This window comes from Columba livia, chromosome 4 (assembly GCF_036013475.1).
Source record: "Columba livia isolate bColLiv1 breed racing homer chromosome 4, bColLiv1.pat.W.v2, whole genome shotgun sequence".
NCBI classification, from domain to species: Eukaryota; Metazoa; Chordata; class Aves; order Columbiformes; family Columbidae; genus Columba; species Columba livia.
Genome location: NC_088605.1, coordinates 38,927,739 through 38,946,608, shown reverse-complemented (window position 1 = coordinate 38,946,608; position 18,870 = coordinate 38,927,739). Strand labels below are relative to the sequence as shown.

The 18,870-nt window shown below is 42.6% G+C and overlaps 2 protein-coding genes across 3 annotated transcripts; one reads left to right on the top strand and one right to left on the bottom strand.

The window, feature by feature from the left end:
• Positions 1 to 669: 669 nt before the first annotated feature.
• Positions 670 to 8,037, top strand: SAP30 (Sin3A associated protein 30). Its single transcript, XM_065061336.1, has 4 exons — positions 670 to 1,351; positions 2,771 to 2,893; positions 5,539 to 5,637; positions 7,703 to 8,037. The coding sequence occupies exons 1-4, from the start codon at positions 1,043 to 1,045 to the stop codon at positions 7,823 to 7,825; spliced, it is 654 nt and encodes a 217-aa protein (XP_064917408.1). The 5' UTR covers positions 670 to 1,042; the 3' UTR covers positions 7,826 to 8,037.
• Positions 8,038 to 10,058: 2,021 nt separating this feature from the next.
• Positions 10,059 to 18,080, bottom strand: SCRG1 (stimulator of chondrogenesis 1). 2 transcript variants are annotated; one of them, XM_005510907.3, is made up of 3 exons: positions 17,879 to 18,080; positions 12,980 to 13,230; positions 10,059 to 11,483 (listed from the first exon to the last, which is right to left on the bottom strand). In XM_005510907.3, exons 2-3 carry the CDS (start codon positions 13,213 to 13,215, stop codon positions 11,429 to 11,431), a joined length of 291 nt encoding a protein of 96 aa, XP_005510964.1. In that variant the 5' UTR covers positions 13,216 to 13,230; positions 17,879 to 18,080; the 3' UTR covers positions 10,059 to 11,428. The 2 variants fall into 2 exon arrangements, with proteins under 2 accessions (XP_005510964.1, XP_064917410.1); XM_065061338.1 differs by lacking the exon at positions 17,879 to 18,080 and adding an exon at positions 13,503 to 13,851.
• Positions 18,081 to 18,870: the final 790 nt, after the last annotated feature.

Below are 18,870 nucleotides of genomic sequence, written 5' to 3'. Positions count from 1 at the left end.
AGCAGCTTTAACAAAGGACGGAGCTTCGGTTGTTCTCGGTCCGGAGATCCGCAGCCGGAGGCAGCGCTGTAGCACCCGGGGAGCGCCGTCTCGCCGCCCGGGACAGCGACCGCCCTCGCTCTCTAGCCACGGCTGAGGAAGAGCGGGAGAGAAGGGAAGCTGCGAGGGGCAGGACCGGAGCAGAATACAGAAGGGGGTGGGGGGGAAACAAACAACTAGTAGAAAATCTTAAACGAGTAGCCCGAGACGTGCGTCTCAGGCTGGAACAGTACAGCGAGAAAAGTACAGGGCGGGGGAGGATTAACACGGCGGGCAGGCGGGCGGGTAGGAGGCAGCGTGGGAGCCGCCGGGGAGGAGCGACGAGAGGGAACCGGGAGGGGAGTGAACGGGGCCTTTTAAAAGTGTGCGGGCCCGGCCTCCCGGCGGCGGGGAAAACGGAGCGCAGCGCAGGGCGGCCCGCTCGTCCCGGCGGCGGAACAGAGCAGGGCCTGCTCCCGCCGCCACGGCGGGACAGCATGGCCGCCGGTGCACCGCAAAGCCGCACACCGAACCCCGCCCGCGCTCCCGCCGCCGCGCTGCACCTCGGGAGCTGTAGTTTTCCCGCCGCGCCGGCCGGGAAGGGGTGGGCGGCGGAGGAACCGCATTTCCCGTGGCGCCCCGCGGCGGGGGAGCTGGCATGCGCGGCCGGGCGGGGCGGGGCGGCGGGCAGGTTGGTTGCTGTTGTTACATAGGAAACAGCTGAAGAGTCTCCACATGACAGGGGGGGAAGGAGGAAGTGGGGCGATCCGCGGGGCGCTGCTGCTGCTCCGGTAGCCGCGGGGTTCGGGCAGCCGCAGCCGGCGGGGACAGTCCTTCCCGCAGCGGGCGGGCTGGCCGCCCTTGAGCGCGGGCTTGCGTCCCGGTGCCGCCGCGGCGAGGAGGCGGGCAGGGAGCAGGGGAGCGCCCCGCCGGGCCGCGGCGTCTCGCTGGGGAAGTTTGGTGCGTGGCGGGATCCCGCCGCCCTCCCCCGGGCTCCCCGCCACCCGCGGAGGTGGTGCCGGGCATGAACGGCTTCGCCCCCGAGGAGGTGACCCAGCGCGGGGCGGACCCGGCCGCCGCCACCGCCGCGGTGGTGAGCAATGCGGGCTCCGCCGTGGAGGTGCCGCCGCCGCCAGCGCCGCCAGGGCTGGCTCTGGCCTCCGCCGCTGGCTCGGTGGCTGCCGGGGGTGCGGGCGGCCCCGGGGCTGGGCAGCTGTGCTGCCTGCGGGAGGAGGGGGAGCGGTGCGGCCGCGCCGCCGGCAACGCCAGCTTCAGCAAGCGCATCCAGAAGAGCATCTCGCAGAAGAAGGTGAAGATCGAGCTGGACAAGAGCGTAAGTCCGGGGAGGGGAGGACACACACGGGGCCACCGCCACCCCCCACCGCCGCTGGCGGGGCGGGCAGACAAAGCGGCCGGCGGGTCCCGGCGGTGCGTGCCTGGGCAGCGGCGGCGTGTTCGGCCCCAGCCCTGCTCGCTGCGAGCCGGTTGTCCCAATGGCTTGGTTGGTTCTGGGGCTTTTAATAAAGTTTTGGTTTGTTGGTTGGGGGGGGCGGTTTGGGTTTTTATTTTGAGTCGAGGAAGTGTTGTTTCCCCCTTACCCCCCTTTCTCAGTAGCACGGTGGAGTTTGGCTGCCGCTGCAGCAGCACGGCCTGAAAGCGCTTTCCCTCTGCGGGAGAGGGTGGAGGGGAAGCACACGCCTCTCCTGCCTCCATCTGGGGTTCCCTTTCACCCCACCAAGAGCCGGGAGCGGCAGCTGCGTGTCCCCCCGTGTTGCTGGAGGGGGAAGACGTGTGGCGGGGAAGCGCCGCTTCTCCCGGAGCGGAGCTTGGATGGCTCCCGGCGCGCTAGTTTGTGTGTTCCTGGCGAGGGCAGCGCTCGGCTGCTCCGCCTCGTGTTGCAATGTTGCACGTCTCCCCTCGCCATCCGCCCGGCAGCCATCAGGCGCCGCGCTGCTCGGCTCGGCACGGCCGGGCAGGGGGAGTGGAGCCCCGGCGAATGGGGCGGCTGCCGGTTCCCCTTCGGACGCCTTCTCGCTGGATGAAACGCCCGAGCGTTTCGGAGGAGTGCTTGCTCTTGCCCGGTACTGCGTGAAAATTTCCCAGCGTGGGGGCAAAGCAGCTTAAAATGCGCTTGAAATGCTCCGCGCCTCGGCCGGAGCCCCGGGTGCCCCCAGGGAACCCCCACATTCCCCGGCCCGGGGGTCCCTTCCCCCTGCAGGCGTGGTCCCTAAATGCGGCTCCCTGCTTTCGTTGTCCTTAAAGCACGTAGCTCTGAAAATCGGGGTTGGTACGTGCCGAAGAGTTCTGCCAAAGCGTGCAGCTCGTACAAAGGGAAACTTTTTTAAAAAGAAAGATAAAAGTGTGTTGCTTGGCCTCGCCTAGGTAGTGGAATAAACCAAGGGGGCGGGGGTGGGGATATATCTGGGAAATGAGGGCCATCTTTTTGCCCTCGAAAGAACAACTGAAAGATTGTTTTCCGATCTCCGAACGGCTGGAGGGAGGGTTGGACTCGTGTGTCTCTGTAGCCTGTTACTACTGAATCGGTCGATCGCAGCACTGAAGCGTCCTCTGCGCCGAGCCGGTGGCAGTGATCTGTAGCACAACGCATTCTTTATTTAGAAGAAATCTGGCAGAAAAGCTTCCTCAACTCGGTTAATGTGGCTGCAGGGGGGGTTGTCTCTGTACGTGCATTTATAAAGTCTGCTAGATACTTGCATGGATTTGATTGAAAGACACAGTATTATTCTTCTAGGCAAGACATCTATATATTTGTGACTTCCACAAAAACCTAATTCAGAGTGTGAGAAATAGAAGAAAGAGGAAAGGCAGCGATGATGATGGTGACTCACCAGTGCAAGACATCGACACTCCAGAGGTAGCTGGTTTGTTTTGTTTTTTTTTTTTCTAATTGTTGTGCTAAGCTTGTTGTTAATGACTGCCCAGGCTGCACACATACCACTTTCCCACTCTTACAGCTCTCAGTATTTTGGGGTATGTGCGAAAGGGAAGGGTTCTGATTCACTCAGTTCTTAACAAAAACTAATTGAATTTTGTGGTGTATTTTCTGGATTAATTGTGCAGAGTACAATGAACAAAACTCTCTAGATAATTTTTAAGTGTCTGCTAGTTCTCTCAGAAAACTGCTATTTTCAACTTTCTCCTTCTTAGTGCTTCCTTTCCAGTGTTCTGCTAGAAGTGGTATATTGCTACCTATCAGCAAAATCTGTTTTCTGCAGGAGTTGCCAAGTTGAAAGAAATTGCACAGGGGGCTTGGGATATAAATGCTTCACTGCCCCATCCTTCCAATCCTTTCCTTCTGTGTGAAATGTGTGCTCTTGCAGTTACTTCATTGCCTTAGTCACATTAAACACAGAAAGTTTAATGATAGTAGCTCTTTGTTTTTACCCTTTGTCGGGGGTAGAGACTTTCAGGGACCTGTACTGGAAAGAGTGGAGAAGGATGGTGTTTTTCCAGCCTGTTTTCTCCACTGCAGACGAGTGAAACCTCATCCATTGTAAAAGTGAACTACAGCTTTCAACCTTTTTCATAGTATAGTGGGAGAGACTGCACTTGAGGCTCTCTTTTATTCCTGCTGTTGGTTATTTCTGCTACAGCCTGGCTTAGCAGGTGCTGTTCAATGTGTTAATTTTGAGCAGAGGCTGTCATGCCTGCCTGATCTCCCCCTTAAGAGGGATTTTTAAAGCGTTCCTCAGAAACTGCTCTGTGTTAATTTAGTGACATCCTTATGGCCAGCATCTGCAGATATCAGCAGCATAAGTGATGAAACTTCATATGAGAATCTGTGCCTAAAGGCACGTGGCTCTGGTCGGAAGGCTCTAGCTAAGAGGATTTTAGAGGATTTGGAGTAGTTTGCTGGGCTGTGTTGTTTGTTAAATATCTGGGATCACTTATTTGAAGGTTCTGTCTAAAGCTCATTTCCTGCGTGGCTTCAGGTAGCTGCCTGGCACAGTGGTAATTGCAGCTCTTCTGCAAGACTGTTCTGTTTTCTTATGCAAAAACTTATAAAATATGTCACAATCAATGGATATCTCTAGAACAAGAAAGCAAGCTTTTTTTCAATGGTACTACTACAGGAAAGAAAACTGTCTGGGAAGTAGTTTTCAGGAGTTTCGGCTGGCCATTTGGACAATGGTGATATGTTCATCCCATGTGATTACTATATATCTTAGATACCTGTTGGCCCTTGACCTTCTTTATTTTCAATAGCTATCCAGTTTACTAAGGAAAAAAAAAAATCCTTCTTCTGAAGACTTGCAAGGCCCTCCTCTTTCCATCTCAGTCATAACCATTATTACCTGTCAGAAGTGATTCCTATGGGAGGAGAAGAGGCTTCTGCAGTACTGGTAGCTTCTGGGACTTGCTGGAAAGCTACTGCTACTCCTCTACATGATGATCTAGGGTGTAGAGTCTCCACTGTGACTTGGGAATTTGGATTTGTGCTTTGTACACTTCAGAGTACTAAAGAATACCCAGCCTCTATCATGCAAGGTGACAGCACATCAGGTTTGGCCAAGTTACCAAGTGTGCAGTAGCACTGACATTTAAATATTCTATAGCTGAGGCCACTAAATGAATTTAAAGTGGAAGTGAATGCCTTAATCAATCTTCAATGCAGTGAGTTTGGAGAATACTGCTGTAATTGCAACTGATCTAGCAGAATTTCTCATTCAGCCTGCTTTCTCAGCTTGCTTTCCCACTCAGTTGTCTGATTCAGCTCTTTGACATTGTCAGGGAGGGTGGGAGGGCAAGCTGTTGCTGGGAGAAGTCACTATTGATCAGAGTTCATGGTACTCAGAACTGAGGGAGTACAGGGTTATGGTTGTGTATCTCTGTCCCTCAGAAGACCTTGTGCAATTCTCTAAACTGTCAGCCCGCCCTGAAAAATAGTTTTGGACAACTAGCCTGTGCACGTAACTCCTGCACTGTGCTTATGTAGCAGGGATGTGTTTGGAGAACAAGGGCAGCTGTTTCCTTCTCTCTCCTCAAGCCAAGAAGGCTTTGCACTCTAGACTTTTTCCTGGTTTTACTATGTGCTCTCTTGCGCTGCAGATGTGCTCTATGTTGCTTGTAACTTGTGTAAAATTTGACCGAAATCACAATATAGGGGCCTCTTTGAATCTGCATCTTCATAGATATTCTATGAAAGTTGTTACTGGGCTTTGTGTTATCATGCTTGAACTGAGGAACAAACAACCCAGAAATGATTAAAGTACAATAATGAGTTCCAGATATTGTCCACAACTAAAGGGAGGCAGAGCTGTGCTCGATAACAATTAAGTGCTCTTAAACTGAGCCAAGTTGTTTTCCTTTCTGCTGGAAGGTGCAAGGTAGAGTTTTTTTTTTGTCAAAATGAGATCTGCTGAGCTGATGGTTTACACTCTGATATTCCAAAACGTTTTTGAGAGGTAAACTAGTGAAGACTGAATCCTTTCTAGTTACATGGAATCCTTTTTAGTTACATTAGATTGTTTTCCTTCCATTTTCCCTCCTTTCTTCTAGGTTGATTTGTATCAGTTACAAGTAAACACACTTCGAAGGTACAAAAGACACTTCAAGCTACAAACCAGACCAGGACTTAACAAAGCACAACTTGTTGAAGTAAGTATGAGTATTTGTTCCATAATAGAAAATGCAACTTGCTATGGTGTGTAGTTTTCTGTACAATGTGATCCTTGCATAAAGAGCATATGTAATGTGGATTTTAGGAGAACAAAAGGGAACTGCTTATCTAGCTTCCTTCATTGGCCTCAGCTCCTGAGCCAAGTAAATCAAAAGTAAAAGTTCTTTCCACAGGAGGGACTCAAATTCTGAAAGGAGTATATGCTGCTTAAAAATACAAAGCGTTGATCTGGAACAGTAAGATGATCTGTGTGTCCCTGAATATCGTAGAATCATGGATTTATAGTCTCCACATCAGTCCCACCCTAAGTGTCGTGCTAAAAAGAACTAGAAACTGAAAGGTCGTGGTGTACTTGTAGCAAGGTTGAGACTGTGCTTTAAAAAGCTAGTTGTTGTAAAGGATATGCTTCTGTATATGTAAAGTATGGGAACATGCAAAACAGGCTTCTGTTGATAATTAGTTCTGTTCAGTAAAACTACTGGGATCTGCCACCAGAAAAATCAAACTTCTTAATGAAATTAGGGTTTTTTTTCTCATCAGTATTTCTAAAAGTGCTGAAGCTGTGTGTGAGAACAGCAGTGTGTAAGCATCTTTGCTTCACATGAGTGTGATTTTAAAGGAATTATTCTGCACTGCAAAGATGCAGTTAGAACGTGCTGATGTAAATATGTGGGAGAACCGGTGATCTCTTAACAGGGAGATACAGCTACTGGTTTTTCACTTTTGTGCAGTGATAATGCTCAGTTGTACTTTGGTGCAGACATTTTGTTGGTCTCTCAATCTGTGTGGATTAAAGGCAAGGCTTTTAAATGTGTGGGAGTTTCAAGGCTCAGCTATAAAAGAATAGTGCTGCTGCCGCTATGAGTAAGAATTTAAAATCAGTTTTCTGTTTTGTGTATGTGAGGTGAGGTGGAGCCAGCTCTTGAATTAGCAGGACTGTGATTTGAAAAAGCACAAGCTTTTTGTTTGTTTGTTTTTTTGTTTTCTGCAAAATTAGTATTTTAGGTACATCTCAGGAGCTGTTTGCACTATGCTTCTTAATGCTGCTTGATGTGAATAGGCAAAGCTTCTGTCACATGCTTGGTTTGACCTGCAGGTATTTGTGAGCCAGTGCTGCAGAACTTAGTTTACAGCAGATGTGATTCCTAGTAACCTGTCCTAATGTACAAGAGACATTCTTCTTGCTGTTACTTAGAAGTCTACTTTAAAGGATTCTGTCAAACTGTTTCTCTGTGAATTTTTCAAGGATGGGTTTTGAAAGCTTTCTAACTTGCTAATTATGCTAAACATTTATACTCTGTAGCAGTAAAATGAGCAGTCCTATTTTTCTTCCTCTTCCTAATTTTAAACTACCAAAGTATTCTGCAAAAAGTCAGAGAATAGGCTTGGGCAGGTAAAATATTTTGAGTGCTTTCTTTTAAAGTTGGTGTTTATTTTGATGAAGGAAAAGACTTCCAGAATGACCCAAGTGACTCAAGAAATGTTTAGAGATTGTTGTATTTTAGTGGTTACAGCATGGTGAATTTTCATCATTGATAGCTCTGTTTCAAAGAGCTGAACGTTCAGTTATAATTCTTGAAGAATCTTGTATTGTCTTAAATGTTTCTGTATGTGATTTGATACAGATACACATTCCCCCCCAACCTGAATGATGAGCAGTAGCCTCTCATTTCTGCGCTGTTGCTCTGTTGATGTTCTATAGTCATTGCCTTATAGTCAGGCTGTGACCACACAGGTGTAACAATACACCTATGCTTGTTTTGAGAACTCTTCCCCTTGTCCCCCTGAAAATTTTCTAGGCTTTTTATTTAGGAAATTAGGGTACAATCCGCTGTATTTGCTTCATAGTTCTCAATAAAATGGTTCTTGTTCTACCCTTCTTTATGACTATGAAAGACTTTTGAAGAGGGGTGGGTTTTAGTTTCTTTTGTAAGCTTCTTGATCAAGCTTCTAAAGTTTGTTTAATGTGGTCAGTTTAAATCTGAATCTTAGTTTTTGCATATAAGAGTGGTTATATAATTTCCTTGTATTCTTCCATTATAGATAATTGGCTGCCATTTTAGGACAATTCCAGTGAATGAGAAGGACACCTTAACATATTTCATCTACTCGGTGAAGAACGACAAGAACAAACCAGACCTAAAGATGGATAGTGGGGTTCATTAGACTGAAAAGTTTGGGACTGAGGCTCAGGCTGCAAATCAAAAGACTGAGGGTTTTTGTTGATATGCAAAAGCTTTCTTTGTAATTTTTTTCCCCAGAGAGTTTGTCTCTTTTATTTTTCATAATCTTGCTGATTTGTTTGAAAACCATCTCTTACAAAACAAATTTCCTCAGCAAAATTATTTTAAATAAATATCACTAATATTGTTGCTTAAGTGGCTGTGTCTGTAACTTATTTAGTGAGTTACTTGTACCTAATAGCTAAACTTTGACTAATTATGTAATATTATTAAAATATTTTTCAGTTAAAGTGTGCCAAGGATATATTTATGAATGTACATCAAGTTGTCATTATGACAGCAGACTTGGCAATAGGTTCTTTTTCCTAAGGTAAAAGGCTCTACATGACAGTTCCAGTTAGTTGGGCAGAAGTGGCTGAAAAACATTTTCTTACTCCCTTTCAGAGACAAGAATTGATGGGGGCTTTTCTGATTTGTTTACTCATCTTGTCATTGCTGGGATATGTGCTTCCAAGTACCGAGAAGCACTGAGGCCTTCTTGCTTCTATATTAAAATGGCAAAAAAAAAAAATGCAGCTCTCTAATTTCAAAGCTATAAGTAGAGATGAAAGGACTGCTGCAGCTTACTGTGCTGAGAAATCCTTCCACTCGGTGAGAAATCCTTTAGCTGCTGAGTTTTCCATTCATCTGCATAGACTGTGGCTAAGGAATTAATTGGGGTATAGAAGCCAGAGTCTGTGCTGGGTCAGTATGGTATCTCCTCATAGGCATACTGGGTTTTTTTCATTGCATGCCTTAGCTCAGGCCTGTTTAAAAATAAATAAATAGAACAACCAAACCAAACCTTGTGGTAACATATGAGAAAAATATCCAGCAATACTTTTGCTTTTAATTGAATGTCTTAGTAAAGTTTGATTAAGATAATATTATGAATGACTTTGCGTACTGTTGTTTAACTGTTGTTCCAGTCTAAATGTTGTGGTGTACGAAATATGAGTTCTTTCCGCGTTAAGCTGTGCGTGTCAGCTGAAGAAAAGGTGGAGAGAGAAGAGGAGTTCTCATCTTAAAGCAGAGGGGGACATGACTTCAGCTTGTTCAGTTAGCATCTGTTACAACTCCTAACCTTATCAGATGTTTAAAAGGTTTTTCTTAATTTGGGAAAAATGAGAAGGCCGTATTTCTGTGGTCTAATCTACTCAATGTTAATCTTGTGAAATTTTTTTGAAGGCTGCTACTTCGCTGGTATCACTGCAACAAAGATGCTCCGCTTTGCTTTTTTGATCTGTGATACTTTCATAGAACTGAATGATGATAAACTCTAACCTTAAACTGGCTGCCTCCCCAGTAGCAATCAGTGGCCTGATTTCTCTCACTTGCAGTGTCTGATGTATTTCTGCAATAAAGTCCTGTGGCGTTGGCCTGAGTTCAAGACAGTCAGTGATATCTAGCTAGTGGCAGCTAAATGGGTGTTCCTTTGAAGAGAATGTTAGTGCCTAGTTGTTTGCTAAGTATCCTTTGCACAAATTCAGCCAGGGAACCTGGCTGTGGATAGGGCATCCAAAGGATAAAGTTTTTGTCTCTTGAGTGTGTGGCTGGGCTGAATGTTCTCATCGAGGCCTGGTAGGACCTGCAGAAGCAGCTTTGGGAGAGGAGGAGAGCAGGGAGAGAAACACAAGCAAGTTTCTATGGGAAATCAGTCTTAAAGTAGTAGCCTAAATGACCCTGTCCTGCTGCATGTGGAAAGTGGCAAAGTTTTTCTCTAGTGTGTTATAGATTTTTCTTAGCCAGGAGTGGTAGAAGGAACATAACTGAAAACCACCTACTAACTTTACTACCCAAATTTGCATCCACCTTAAATTTGTTGCTACTGCTGTTTTGGAAAGCTGTGAATGCCAGGCAAATGCACCATGATTCATGTAGAAACTGGATGGCATAACTAACAGAAGTTATGTGCCCTTGTTACTGCAAGAAGCTTATAGAAGATTTTGCACCAGAGCTGATACCATATGTTTTCTTAGCAGAGTGCTGACTTTGGATATTTTGACTGTGGGTTGCCAGATTTATGGAGTTTTTTTACCCTTAATTGGTGATTTGGTAGGAAGCCCGAATGACTCAGGAATAATTACACAAACCAGGCTTAAAAAGCCTGGTGACACAAATTGTTTGTTTAACAGTCAGTAGCCTAAGAATTACTTGGCAAAAATAGTACACACAGATTTACTTGAAACATTTATTATTAGCTATGTATAATCACCCCTTTCCCCCAGTAGCCAACCCTCAATTACTAACAGAGGAAGAAAAACAATTATGGTGATATTTTGTACTGCCTGTGAAACGTCTGGGAAGCTGGTGGTAGCAATTTTTGTGATGTAATGGTGTTAAGATAATTAGATGAACAGGACAATTTCTGAGTGGAAGACTAAATAGTTGCTTCGGTACTACACACCTTCCATGTGACTGACTTGCTAGCTAAAAGAGTCTTTAAAAGTAAGGCAATAAGCCAGGCTTACTGTTTGTAAGCCTGGTTTGTTAGATGACTTTTCTTTAACTTACAAAGGGACATATATATTTTTGGCTTTTTTTTTGTTGTTGTTGTACTGCAATCAGTATTGAGAGGTGCCTGTGTATATATATAGCCTAGATCATGATAAGTCTTAAACATTAAGATGATTACTTCTAATATTTTGAGATACCTCTTTGTCTTTACTTCACTAGCTATTTCCTTACAGAGCTAGCCTAAAAATAATCCCAACATTTTGACTTCATTCTGGGGTACTGTATTTCCAACAAGGCTTGATGAAAAAGCTGCCTATGTGCAGATTTTTATGTTGCCTTAACAGACCTGGCATCAGTCGCATCCTCTTTAGATGTCTTCCCTAATATATATATACACTATTGTATCTGTTCTAGTGTTTTAAATGTTCAGTGTTAAGCAATTTAAGGTTTTTACAAATTCCATAGTTAATACAGATGACCAGTTAGACATAATTAAGACTTAAGTGTGTGTTAGTACTAATGGGAGTTTTGACTTTTTCCGGTAGATTTTAAAATACAAATGATGGGAGTTTGCCTTTTGCATGTGCATGTATTTTAAGATGCCTACGGGCATCTTAATGTGGGAGCCTGTCAGCAGGAGTGCCAGGGACTGAGTAGCTTCAGCTCTAAACAGCATTAACTGTGTGATGGCAATAGAGCAATAAGAAGCTGCACAGTGGTAGTTTGCTAAGAGAGTCACATTCCTAATGATGTGAAGGCTTAGGCTTGAAGTTTCTTTGTCCAAACTAGCTGAGAATGTGCTGAGTAGCAAGGGTTAGGCTTTTTGCTGGGAGATGCATCAAAAGCTTGTACAGTCTTTTACACCATTATGCAAATTAAGTCAGCTACCAAATTTGAAAGGAGAACTCACATATTCGAGACTAAAAACATACAGAAAGGAATTTTTTTTCTACATTATAAAAAGAGGCACTGTATTGTGGTCAGAAAGGAAGGTGGGATTTTCAGTTGGTAGTGGTTTTGTTTTCTTCCTTGAAAGTATTATTACATTATTGTAAAATGATGTCTGTTGTCTTCACAGACTTGCTGTCCATCACTGACTGTTGCAGGAGATCACAAAAGATATCTTTGGTCCAAAGAAAATATCCCTGAAAGATACAACCAGATATTCAAATAATTAGATCATTGGTTTATCAGAACTTTATCATGGCATGCATTTCCAATTGTGCATTTTTTTTAGCTTATGGTGGGATAAATGTGGGATTACTGTGTTTGAGGGGTGCCTTTCCAGCAATTCAAATGCAACAGCAGGTCTGGATGAAGATACTGCATTTCTGCCTCTGACTGAAGTGCTAGGACTTCACTCCCCTATTTTAGCTTGGAGAAAGTAAACTTACCAAATACATCATCTTTTAAAAATAAAGAGCTTCGGTATGTGCCTGGCACTGTTTAGTGCAATTCGTCCTGAGAGCAGACCTGCAAAGTTGGTCTTCTGTACCTGAAGACAGTTACAGGAAGACCTCCTTACGTATTTGTATCAAGGAGGCTTTCTTAGGCTGCTGAGAGGTTGAAGCTGGAAACCCAAAGTGTGCTTCGGGGTGAGTATATCGTATCTGGTTTTAGGGAGAGTGAAATATCACCTATTTAAACCCTGCTCTCAGTTTGAATGTGAGGTTTCTAGCTTTAGAAGTCATTCCCACTTGGTTCAAATCTAGTGCCCTATGGGGATTACAAAAAGTTGCCTTTTATTGGATTTTAGGTGGCTTGAGAAACCTGGGTGGTAAGACAAGGATGCATAAAAAGTCGGTTTTGCTTGCCTGCATAATACCATGACATTTTGGTGTCCCTGAAGTATTAGTAAGTTTTGAAATGTTGATATTTTTAATCTAAATTTCCTGAATTAAAGATTTCACTGGAAAGCTGAATTAAATAGTACCTCTTAATACATTTTATTACTTCAAATCCATATGGACTTGTAGGGTTTAGTAACTCAGTATTAATTTTGTTGGTATGTACATTCTTTCTGTAAAACAACAAAACAAAAAAAATGATGTTCAGTGAGAACTTCACTGTTCAGCTTTGTCAGCAGTGCCAGCGAGCTAGAGATGTGTCAGTATTCTAGGGCTAAATCTTTTCCCTCCCTTGCAGGCGTTTGTGAACTCTGTTTCTCCCGTTTACTTTCCTACTTTAAACAGCTGTTTTTACAGAATCATTTATTCAACTGACATATTTGCGTATGCCTTAGAATAGCAATACGGTTCTTTACTGTGGAACAGAAATCAAATGGGTTTTTTTATGGTCCTGAAAACATCTTCATTGCTGTGAATAAGGATTTGATGTAGTTCTCACACTTAATCTAAATTAAAAGTTGGGTGATTTAAATGCTGAATTCCCCTGTAATAGGATATGCAGGTTTGCAAAACATGCTGTGCATGTCCTAGGTGAGTCCCTGAAAAACAAAAGCTGAAAACTGGCAGCAGATCAGGTAATCTGCTATATCTCGATATAGTTTCAAACCATCTGAAGTGATGCATTTATTTTAAAATGATAGCTTATTTCCTGCAGTGGAAACTGTAAAACAATGGAACTATAATGGATGCTCGTACAGAAGTGTACAAGTGTGTATGAAAGGAGCAGGTCTTACTTGGGGCAGCAGAGCAATTCATTCCAGCTGCAGTAACAGATCACCTCGCAGCCCTTCCCTTCCCAAAAGTGGTCTTGCAAACCTTCATCGATTAGTCGAAGGTTCTCGGTGCCTTCAGGGATGTTGTGACAGTTGTGGCCTTTGAGGGCCCTCTTGTAACATGAGGGACGCCGGGAAGGCATCGCGGGGGCACCCAGGAGGGTGCTCAGCAGAAGCAGCACCGAGACCATCTTCATTTTTTGCGAAGCTTCCTGCAGCAGAGTTTTAAAGAAGAATGAGGTACGTGACACAGCTATAGCCATTCAACAGATCTTTTTCCTCAATTTTCTTTCTGGCTTGCATTTTTCTTTCCTGTGAACTTTTGGAGGTTTGAGCCTGAGTGCTGAAGAGTGTTTTCTCCTAGGAGGTAAATAATATTGTAGCAGAATTTATATTCATTACTTTCTGCACAACCTTGGGAATCCTTTCAGTGCGAATTGAGGCTTCTGTTGCTGGCAATTTAGTTGTTTCTTTGGCCTCTCACCTTGAGAAAATTGCTTTGAGCTGGCAATGTTCTCTCTGTGGTGTAAGTGAATGTATCGATTGCTACCAAACCGGGGCAGAATGTCCAGGTGTGTTTCCTTGCCTTCCTGGCCATTTTGCCTGTCAAAACAGGAGTCACACAAAATTAATAGTATTTTTTCCCATCGAAGTTGTGGAAAAACTGCTGATTGAATCCTCTGTAATGGAGTGCTCGAGAAACTGAAGCATTAAACAGCAAAGGAGGCTGCAGCTCTCAGCGGTGCTGCCAGGTGCCCCTGTCAGGAGAGCCGGCTCTGGTGTGATACTGCAATACAGCACTGCTAACAATTTTCTCTTTTCTAATTTTTTTTTTTTAGAACTGCAGACTGCTTAGCCTAGTCTTGCTACAGGAGGTCATTATGGTTTAATTGATGCTGCTTTCTAAAATATGGGACAAATCCTTGCAAGCCTCTGCCACTGGTAACTAGGCTTTCTGTCATCTGCATTTGATGCTAGCTCTGCTATTCGGCGCTGCTTTGCACAGTGACTGACCATGCCACAAAACTTTGGATAAGACCCTTGAACTTGCATTTACTTTTAAATTAGCATTTTGAACAATATTTCAACCTAGACTTTATTGATATTAGGTGAGAGAGTGTTTTTCACCTTTCTCATGCTTGAATGGAGGGGGTCTGATACCTTATTGAATTTAAATAGGAATTCTGCACTGAAAACTAACTTAAAGCAATGGCCAGCTCTACCCAGTGAGCTCTTCCTGAGTGCCTCTTGAGGAAGACTTTGCTGCCCTTCATCGTGTTAGCACTTTAGATTCAGTCTCCTGACACCACATTGCCATGGGCTGGTTCTAGTCTTGTGCGGCTCCAGAATAGAGGGCTCTAGACTAACCCAAAATTAACTAGGCATAAGGCAATGTCTGATCAAAGCCACGTTTGGGTGGCAGAGCTATTACCTCGATAAGAAAAAAAAAAAAACACCAAAAACAGCATGCCAGCTATGGAAGCCAACTAATAGAGTCCTACTTGGATTACTTTGTAAAACTCTTGAGGTCACCATTGAGAAATGAACAGTAAGCTACTAAATGTATAAGTTTACTGTATTTTGTAGTAATTTTTCCTGGATAGTTATGTCACCACCATAGCTATCTTTCTGATTTTCCATTTTTTCAACCAATGAATGACATACCAGAGACTATAAGAAAATCTGGGGATTTGGATCCATATTAGGGGTAAAGTACTACATATTGATGCTCTTTGATTATATTTTTCTATAAGATTTAGTGCAAATTTGTTTTTTGAATACCAGTAGCTAAATAAACTATTAAAATGTGGACATTATATCAAAGAACATGACTGAAGTGAAAATAAGCTCTTGTGTATTTTTAAACTCCTATTGGAGATGGAAAATTCATTGAATGATTCCTCTTATTTTCAATGAACTTGTATGTGAACTTTTGAGCAGGAGACTCATATAAACTACTAGTAATGGAGCCTTGGGGATCTATTTTTTAATTACCTTAGAGTGCAATATTGAATAACATACTGTCTTCATTCGTTTTACACCTCAGAACTACTTCTCAAATGAAGCAAACATTGTTCCAACTTTACCCGCTGTTGTTTTTTAGACTAAAGTAAAGAATCTGTGTTATTATAATAATGGCTTTATTTTGTAGGAGTATAAACGCTGCAGTTATGAGGGTTCTGCTCAGAGAAGTCTAATGCTCAAAGAGAACAGGTTTGTTTATACCATACCTTGATAAATACCAATGTCAAGAAATACAATTTAACATTCTTTTGTTCATATAATTAAGCTTAATTATTTGTGTATTTAATGGAAGAAAATTTCCATGAAAGAGACATTTAGGAAACAGGGGCTTTATGCCTTTGTTTCCTGTGACTGGATTATTCTGTAATTTCTGCCTGTGAGGATCGGGCATTCATCATATCTTACTCTTGTGTACTTTTTTTTAAATTCCTAATAATTTGTGTGATCTTTCCATACCTGGACTTCAGCCAGAATGCTCATTTGAATCTGTTGCCAGCTGCCTGTCTGCTCAAAATTCATAGGAACTAATTCTGTCCTGAGAAAGGGCAGATTCTCTATAGACTGTCAAACTGCTGGATTCAAAAGTTGCAACCTACTATTTGAGGTAACTAACTCACTACTTGCCTTGAAATGTAGCAGGATATTGCTATAATGCATAATTGAGAAGCCTTACGTAGACGACTGCCAAAATCAATATTAGCAAAGTCAATATGCTGATGAACTATGCATAGACAGCTTCACTGACAGGTCAGTTATGCATCTTACAATGCTCAGCATTGTTATTATTCAGTAAGAAAAATATTTATTTTACTATAATTTTATTTCTGCTTAAATATTTTGGGTTTTTTGTTGGAATTTTTTTGCTTGTTTGTGTGGTGGTGGTGGTGGTGGTGGTGGTTGTTTTTTCCCTAGATCGTAACCAAAAGGAAACTTTTGGTCAAAAGACCTTTCTTCAAAAGGTTATTCCTTTCCTGTGAGAGGATGTTCCCTATTTGCAGATGAAAGATTGCCAAGGACCTGAAGTGTCTCATCAGCTCCCTGTACAGTATTGATGCTGATCAATTCAGTAAACCTCTCAGATACAGTGTCTTTTTCTGACAAACTGCTGCAACTTCTTTTCCTGAATAAGGTTGCACAGATGATGGTGTGTCACTGATTGCCTAGGTAAAGAACAGAGCCTAGTATATGCATGTTTATTTCAAAATACATGTCAAAGACCTTCTTTGCTTTTACATACTAATGAAAGAGTCTTTTCTCATAAAACAAATCAGGGAAATGTGATTAATTTTTCTGATCACTAAGGTGACTCAACCCATTGTGAATAAGCACCCTCTTACATTATTTTATAAAACCTTCTAAAAAGGTAACAATGCCAACCATGCTAAGTCTGACCAGGTTGCTCTATAGAAATCATATAATTTCAAATTCTAGCGGGACTAAACTCATCTAAAAATAGTTTAAATGAGCTTTTTGCATTTGCATGGTGTTTTTTCAATGAATCACTGTGGCTTCTTTGACATGATATAAGTAAAGTTTGAGACCAAGTGGAGCTGGCATAACAAATGCTTTGAAATAATCTGGAGTTCTATGTAAAGGAAAATGGTTGGTTTGGGAATATGCACAGTGAGTCTGGGGTCAGTGCTGTCCCTGCTCATTCAGCTGAGGGTTTTTCAACTATCCTGCCAGGCAATTTGGCACCATATAGTCTTTGGATCTGCTAAATGCAGAGGCAGTCAGAAAAGACCAAAAAGAAAACTCCAAATTTCAGTCTCGTTGACGGAGAACAACAGGGTAATATTTCATGAGAAGTGATGCCCTTTAAAGGTCACGTGATATTAGTAGAAGTTCAGGTGTTAGAAATAGGGGATAGAAATAGAGAAAACTGAGAAATTGCATGAAATGTGTATTTCAGCACCTCTAGAGATCCTGCATGTTTGGGAAAAGATTAAATATTTACAATTTGGTCTATCAACCATTTAATACATCATTCAGGGTAATTAAGCAGGCCTCATGTCCAATTGCCTAATCTTGAAAACAAGGAATACATTAAATGATACACTTTGGTTGTATGATCTTTTGCTTTCTGTCCCAGTGGCATGTGCTGGGTTAAGTTGCACTTAAAAGGAAACAAGTTTGATATATATTTGCTGCTTAATACGCATTGAGTTCAAGAACTATTCAAAATAAAATGTATTTTATTGTTTGTTTGTCAAGTTTCTGTTTTGGAAACACCTGTAGAATGCTTAGTTGTGTTAGTGTGTAATAGTTAGGTTTATCAGTGCATTCATAAGAAATCATTACACAAGAGCTGCATAACTGATATTATTACGAATAAGGTTTTTTCCATACAAAAAAAAAAATCCATTCAAATCTATTTTGCCTGAACAGTTGGTGTATTGTAAGGACAGCAGCTAGTCCACTGAGAATGAGTTCAGTGAATTAACTGCTTTGTAATTACCATCAATACCATGATTCTTCCCAGAAACTGAGTTCTCATTAAGACCTATTTGGTTTTCTTGAAGACAGCAATTAATTGTGAACACACTTCTTTCCAATTTTGTGATATTATCAAGCACTGGAAGGCAATATATAGTATGTTTAGTGACTTCAGATGTTAATATGTAGCATCCAACGTTGACGAAGAGCAAGATAGTAAAATGATTATCTTTAGCTGGATGGTGTGAGTGTATGTCTTGAATAAGGTCACTTGCATGTGATGTATCTGCATCTTCCAAATCTTGTCCTGCACAATCCCGTATATATTTCTAATTCTATACTCTGTAACTAGCATCAACAGAACAAGTGTGCAAGGATAATTTCCAGAGCAAGACATACCTTTCTCTTCTGCTTCGCTCCCTTTCACTTTCTTGACAGCTCTGCCTTTTTAGATGTACCCAGAGAGAGTGAGAGCTTGCTGGGACAAGAAAGAGGGAGGGATGACGGGAGGTGCTCTACAAACAGCCCTTTGTTTGTCCTGACTTCTGCCTGTGACTGACTGCTCTCTTCTCCAGTGAGGGGCCAGAGGATGGGCTTCTAGAGCTGTCTCTTTCAGTCACTGCCAACCTAGACCAGGGCAGAAAAAATGAGCCCATCTTTTCAGCAGGAAATGATAAGTTCATCCAGGATTCAGTGAGGAGAACAACCTCAGAGAGCAAAGCATAACATCCAGAATGGAGGAAGAGGAAACACGCCGTGGAATAACTCTGTCTTGCTGCAGAGCATGAGCAGGCTGTGGGGAGTGGGAAGGAGTGAGCCGACAGTGTTGCACAGGCAGAAGAACGTGGTTGCTGGACAGATGCCTTATTCTGCTTTGTATGGGAAGAACAGACCTTACCAAAAATTTCCTGCAATCCTTTAATTCCTGATTTTGGGATTCTTCCATTTTTTTTTTTAAACAAAAATAATAAAGAAACTGTAATTACTTTTAACCAACTGCTAATACAGCATACAATGATGCCATGCATTGTGTTCCTTAGTGACCAAACATTTAATCAAGACCTAAAGCACTACATTGGACAGTATTTCAGATGAAGTTATTTTAGACTAATACAGCTAATAAAATGATTGGGTATCACAAAAACACATAATGGGGTTCTTAAATTGAATTGAAGTATTATATATTAATGAGTAAATAGTTGTGGGGGTAAAGCGTGTGACCTCATTCTGTTATGGCCATTCTATTTTGCTAATTGGATAGAGAAATATGGTTGCATCTTAGCTGTTGAACTGCAATTTTTACGCTTGCTGGTCTGTATGGTTTTGATTCTGGTGTTGCTTTGTAAGTATTTATCTGTTGGGGTGCTTCTATTACAGTACAGAGGTTTGTT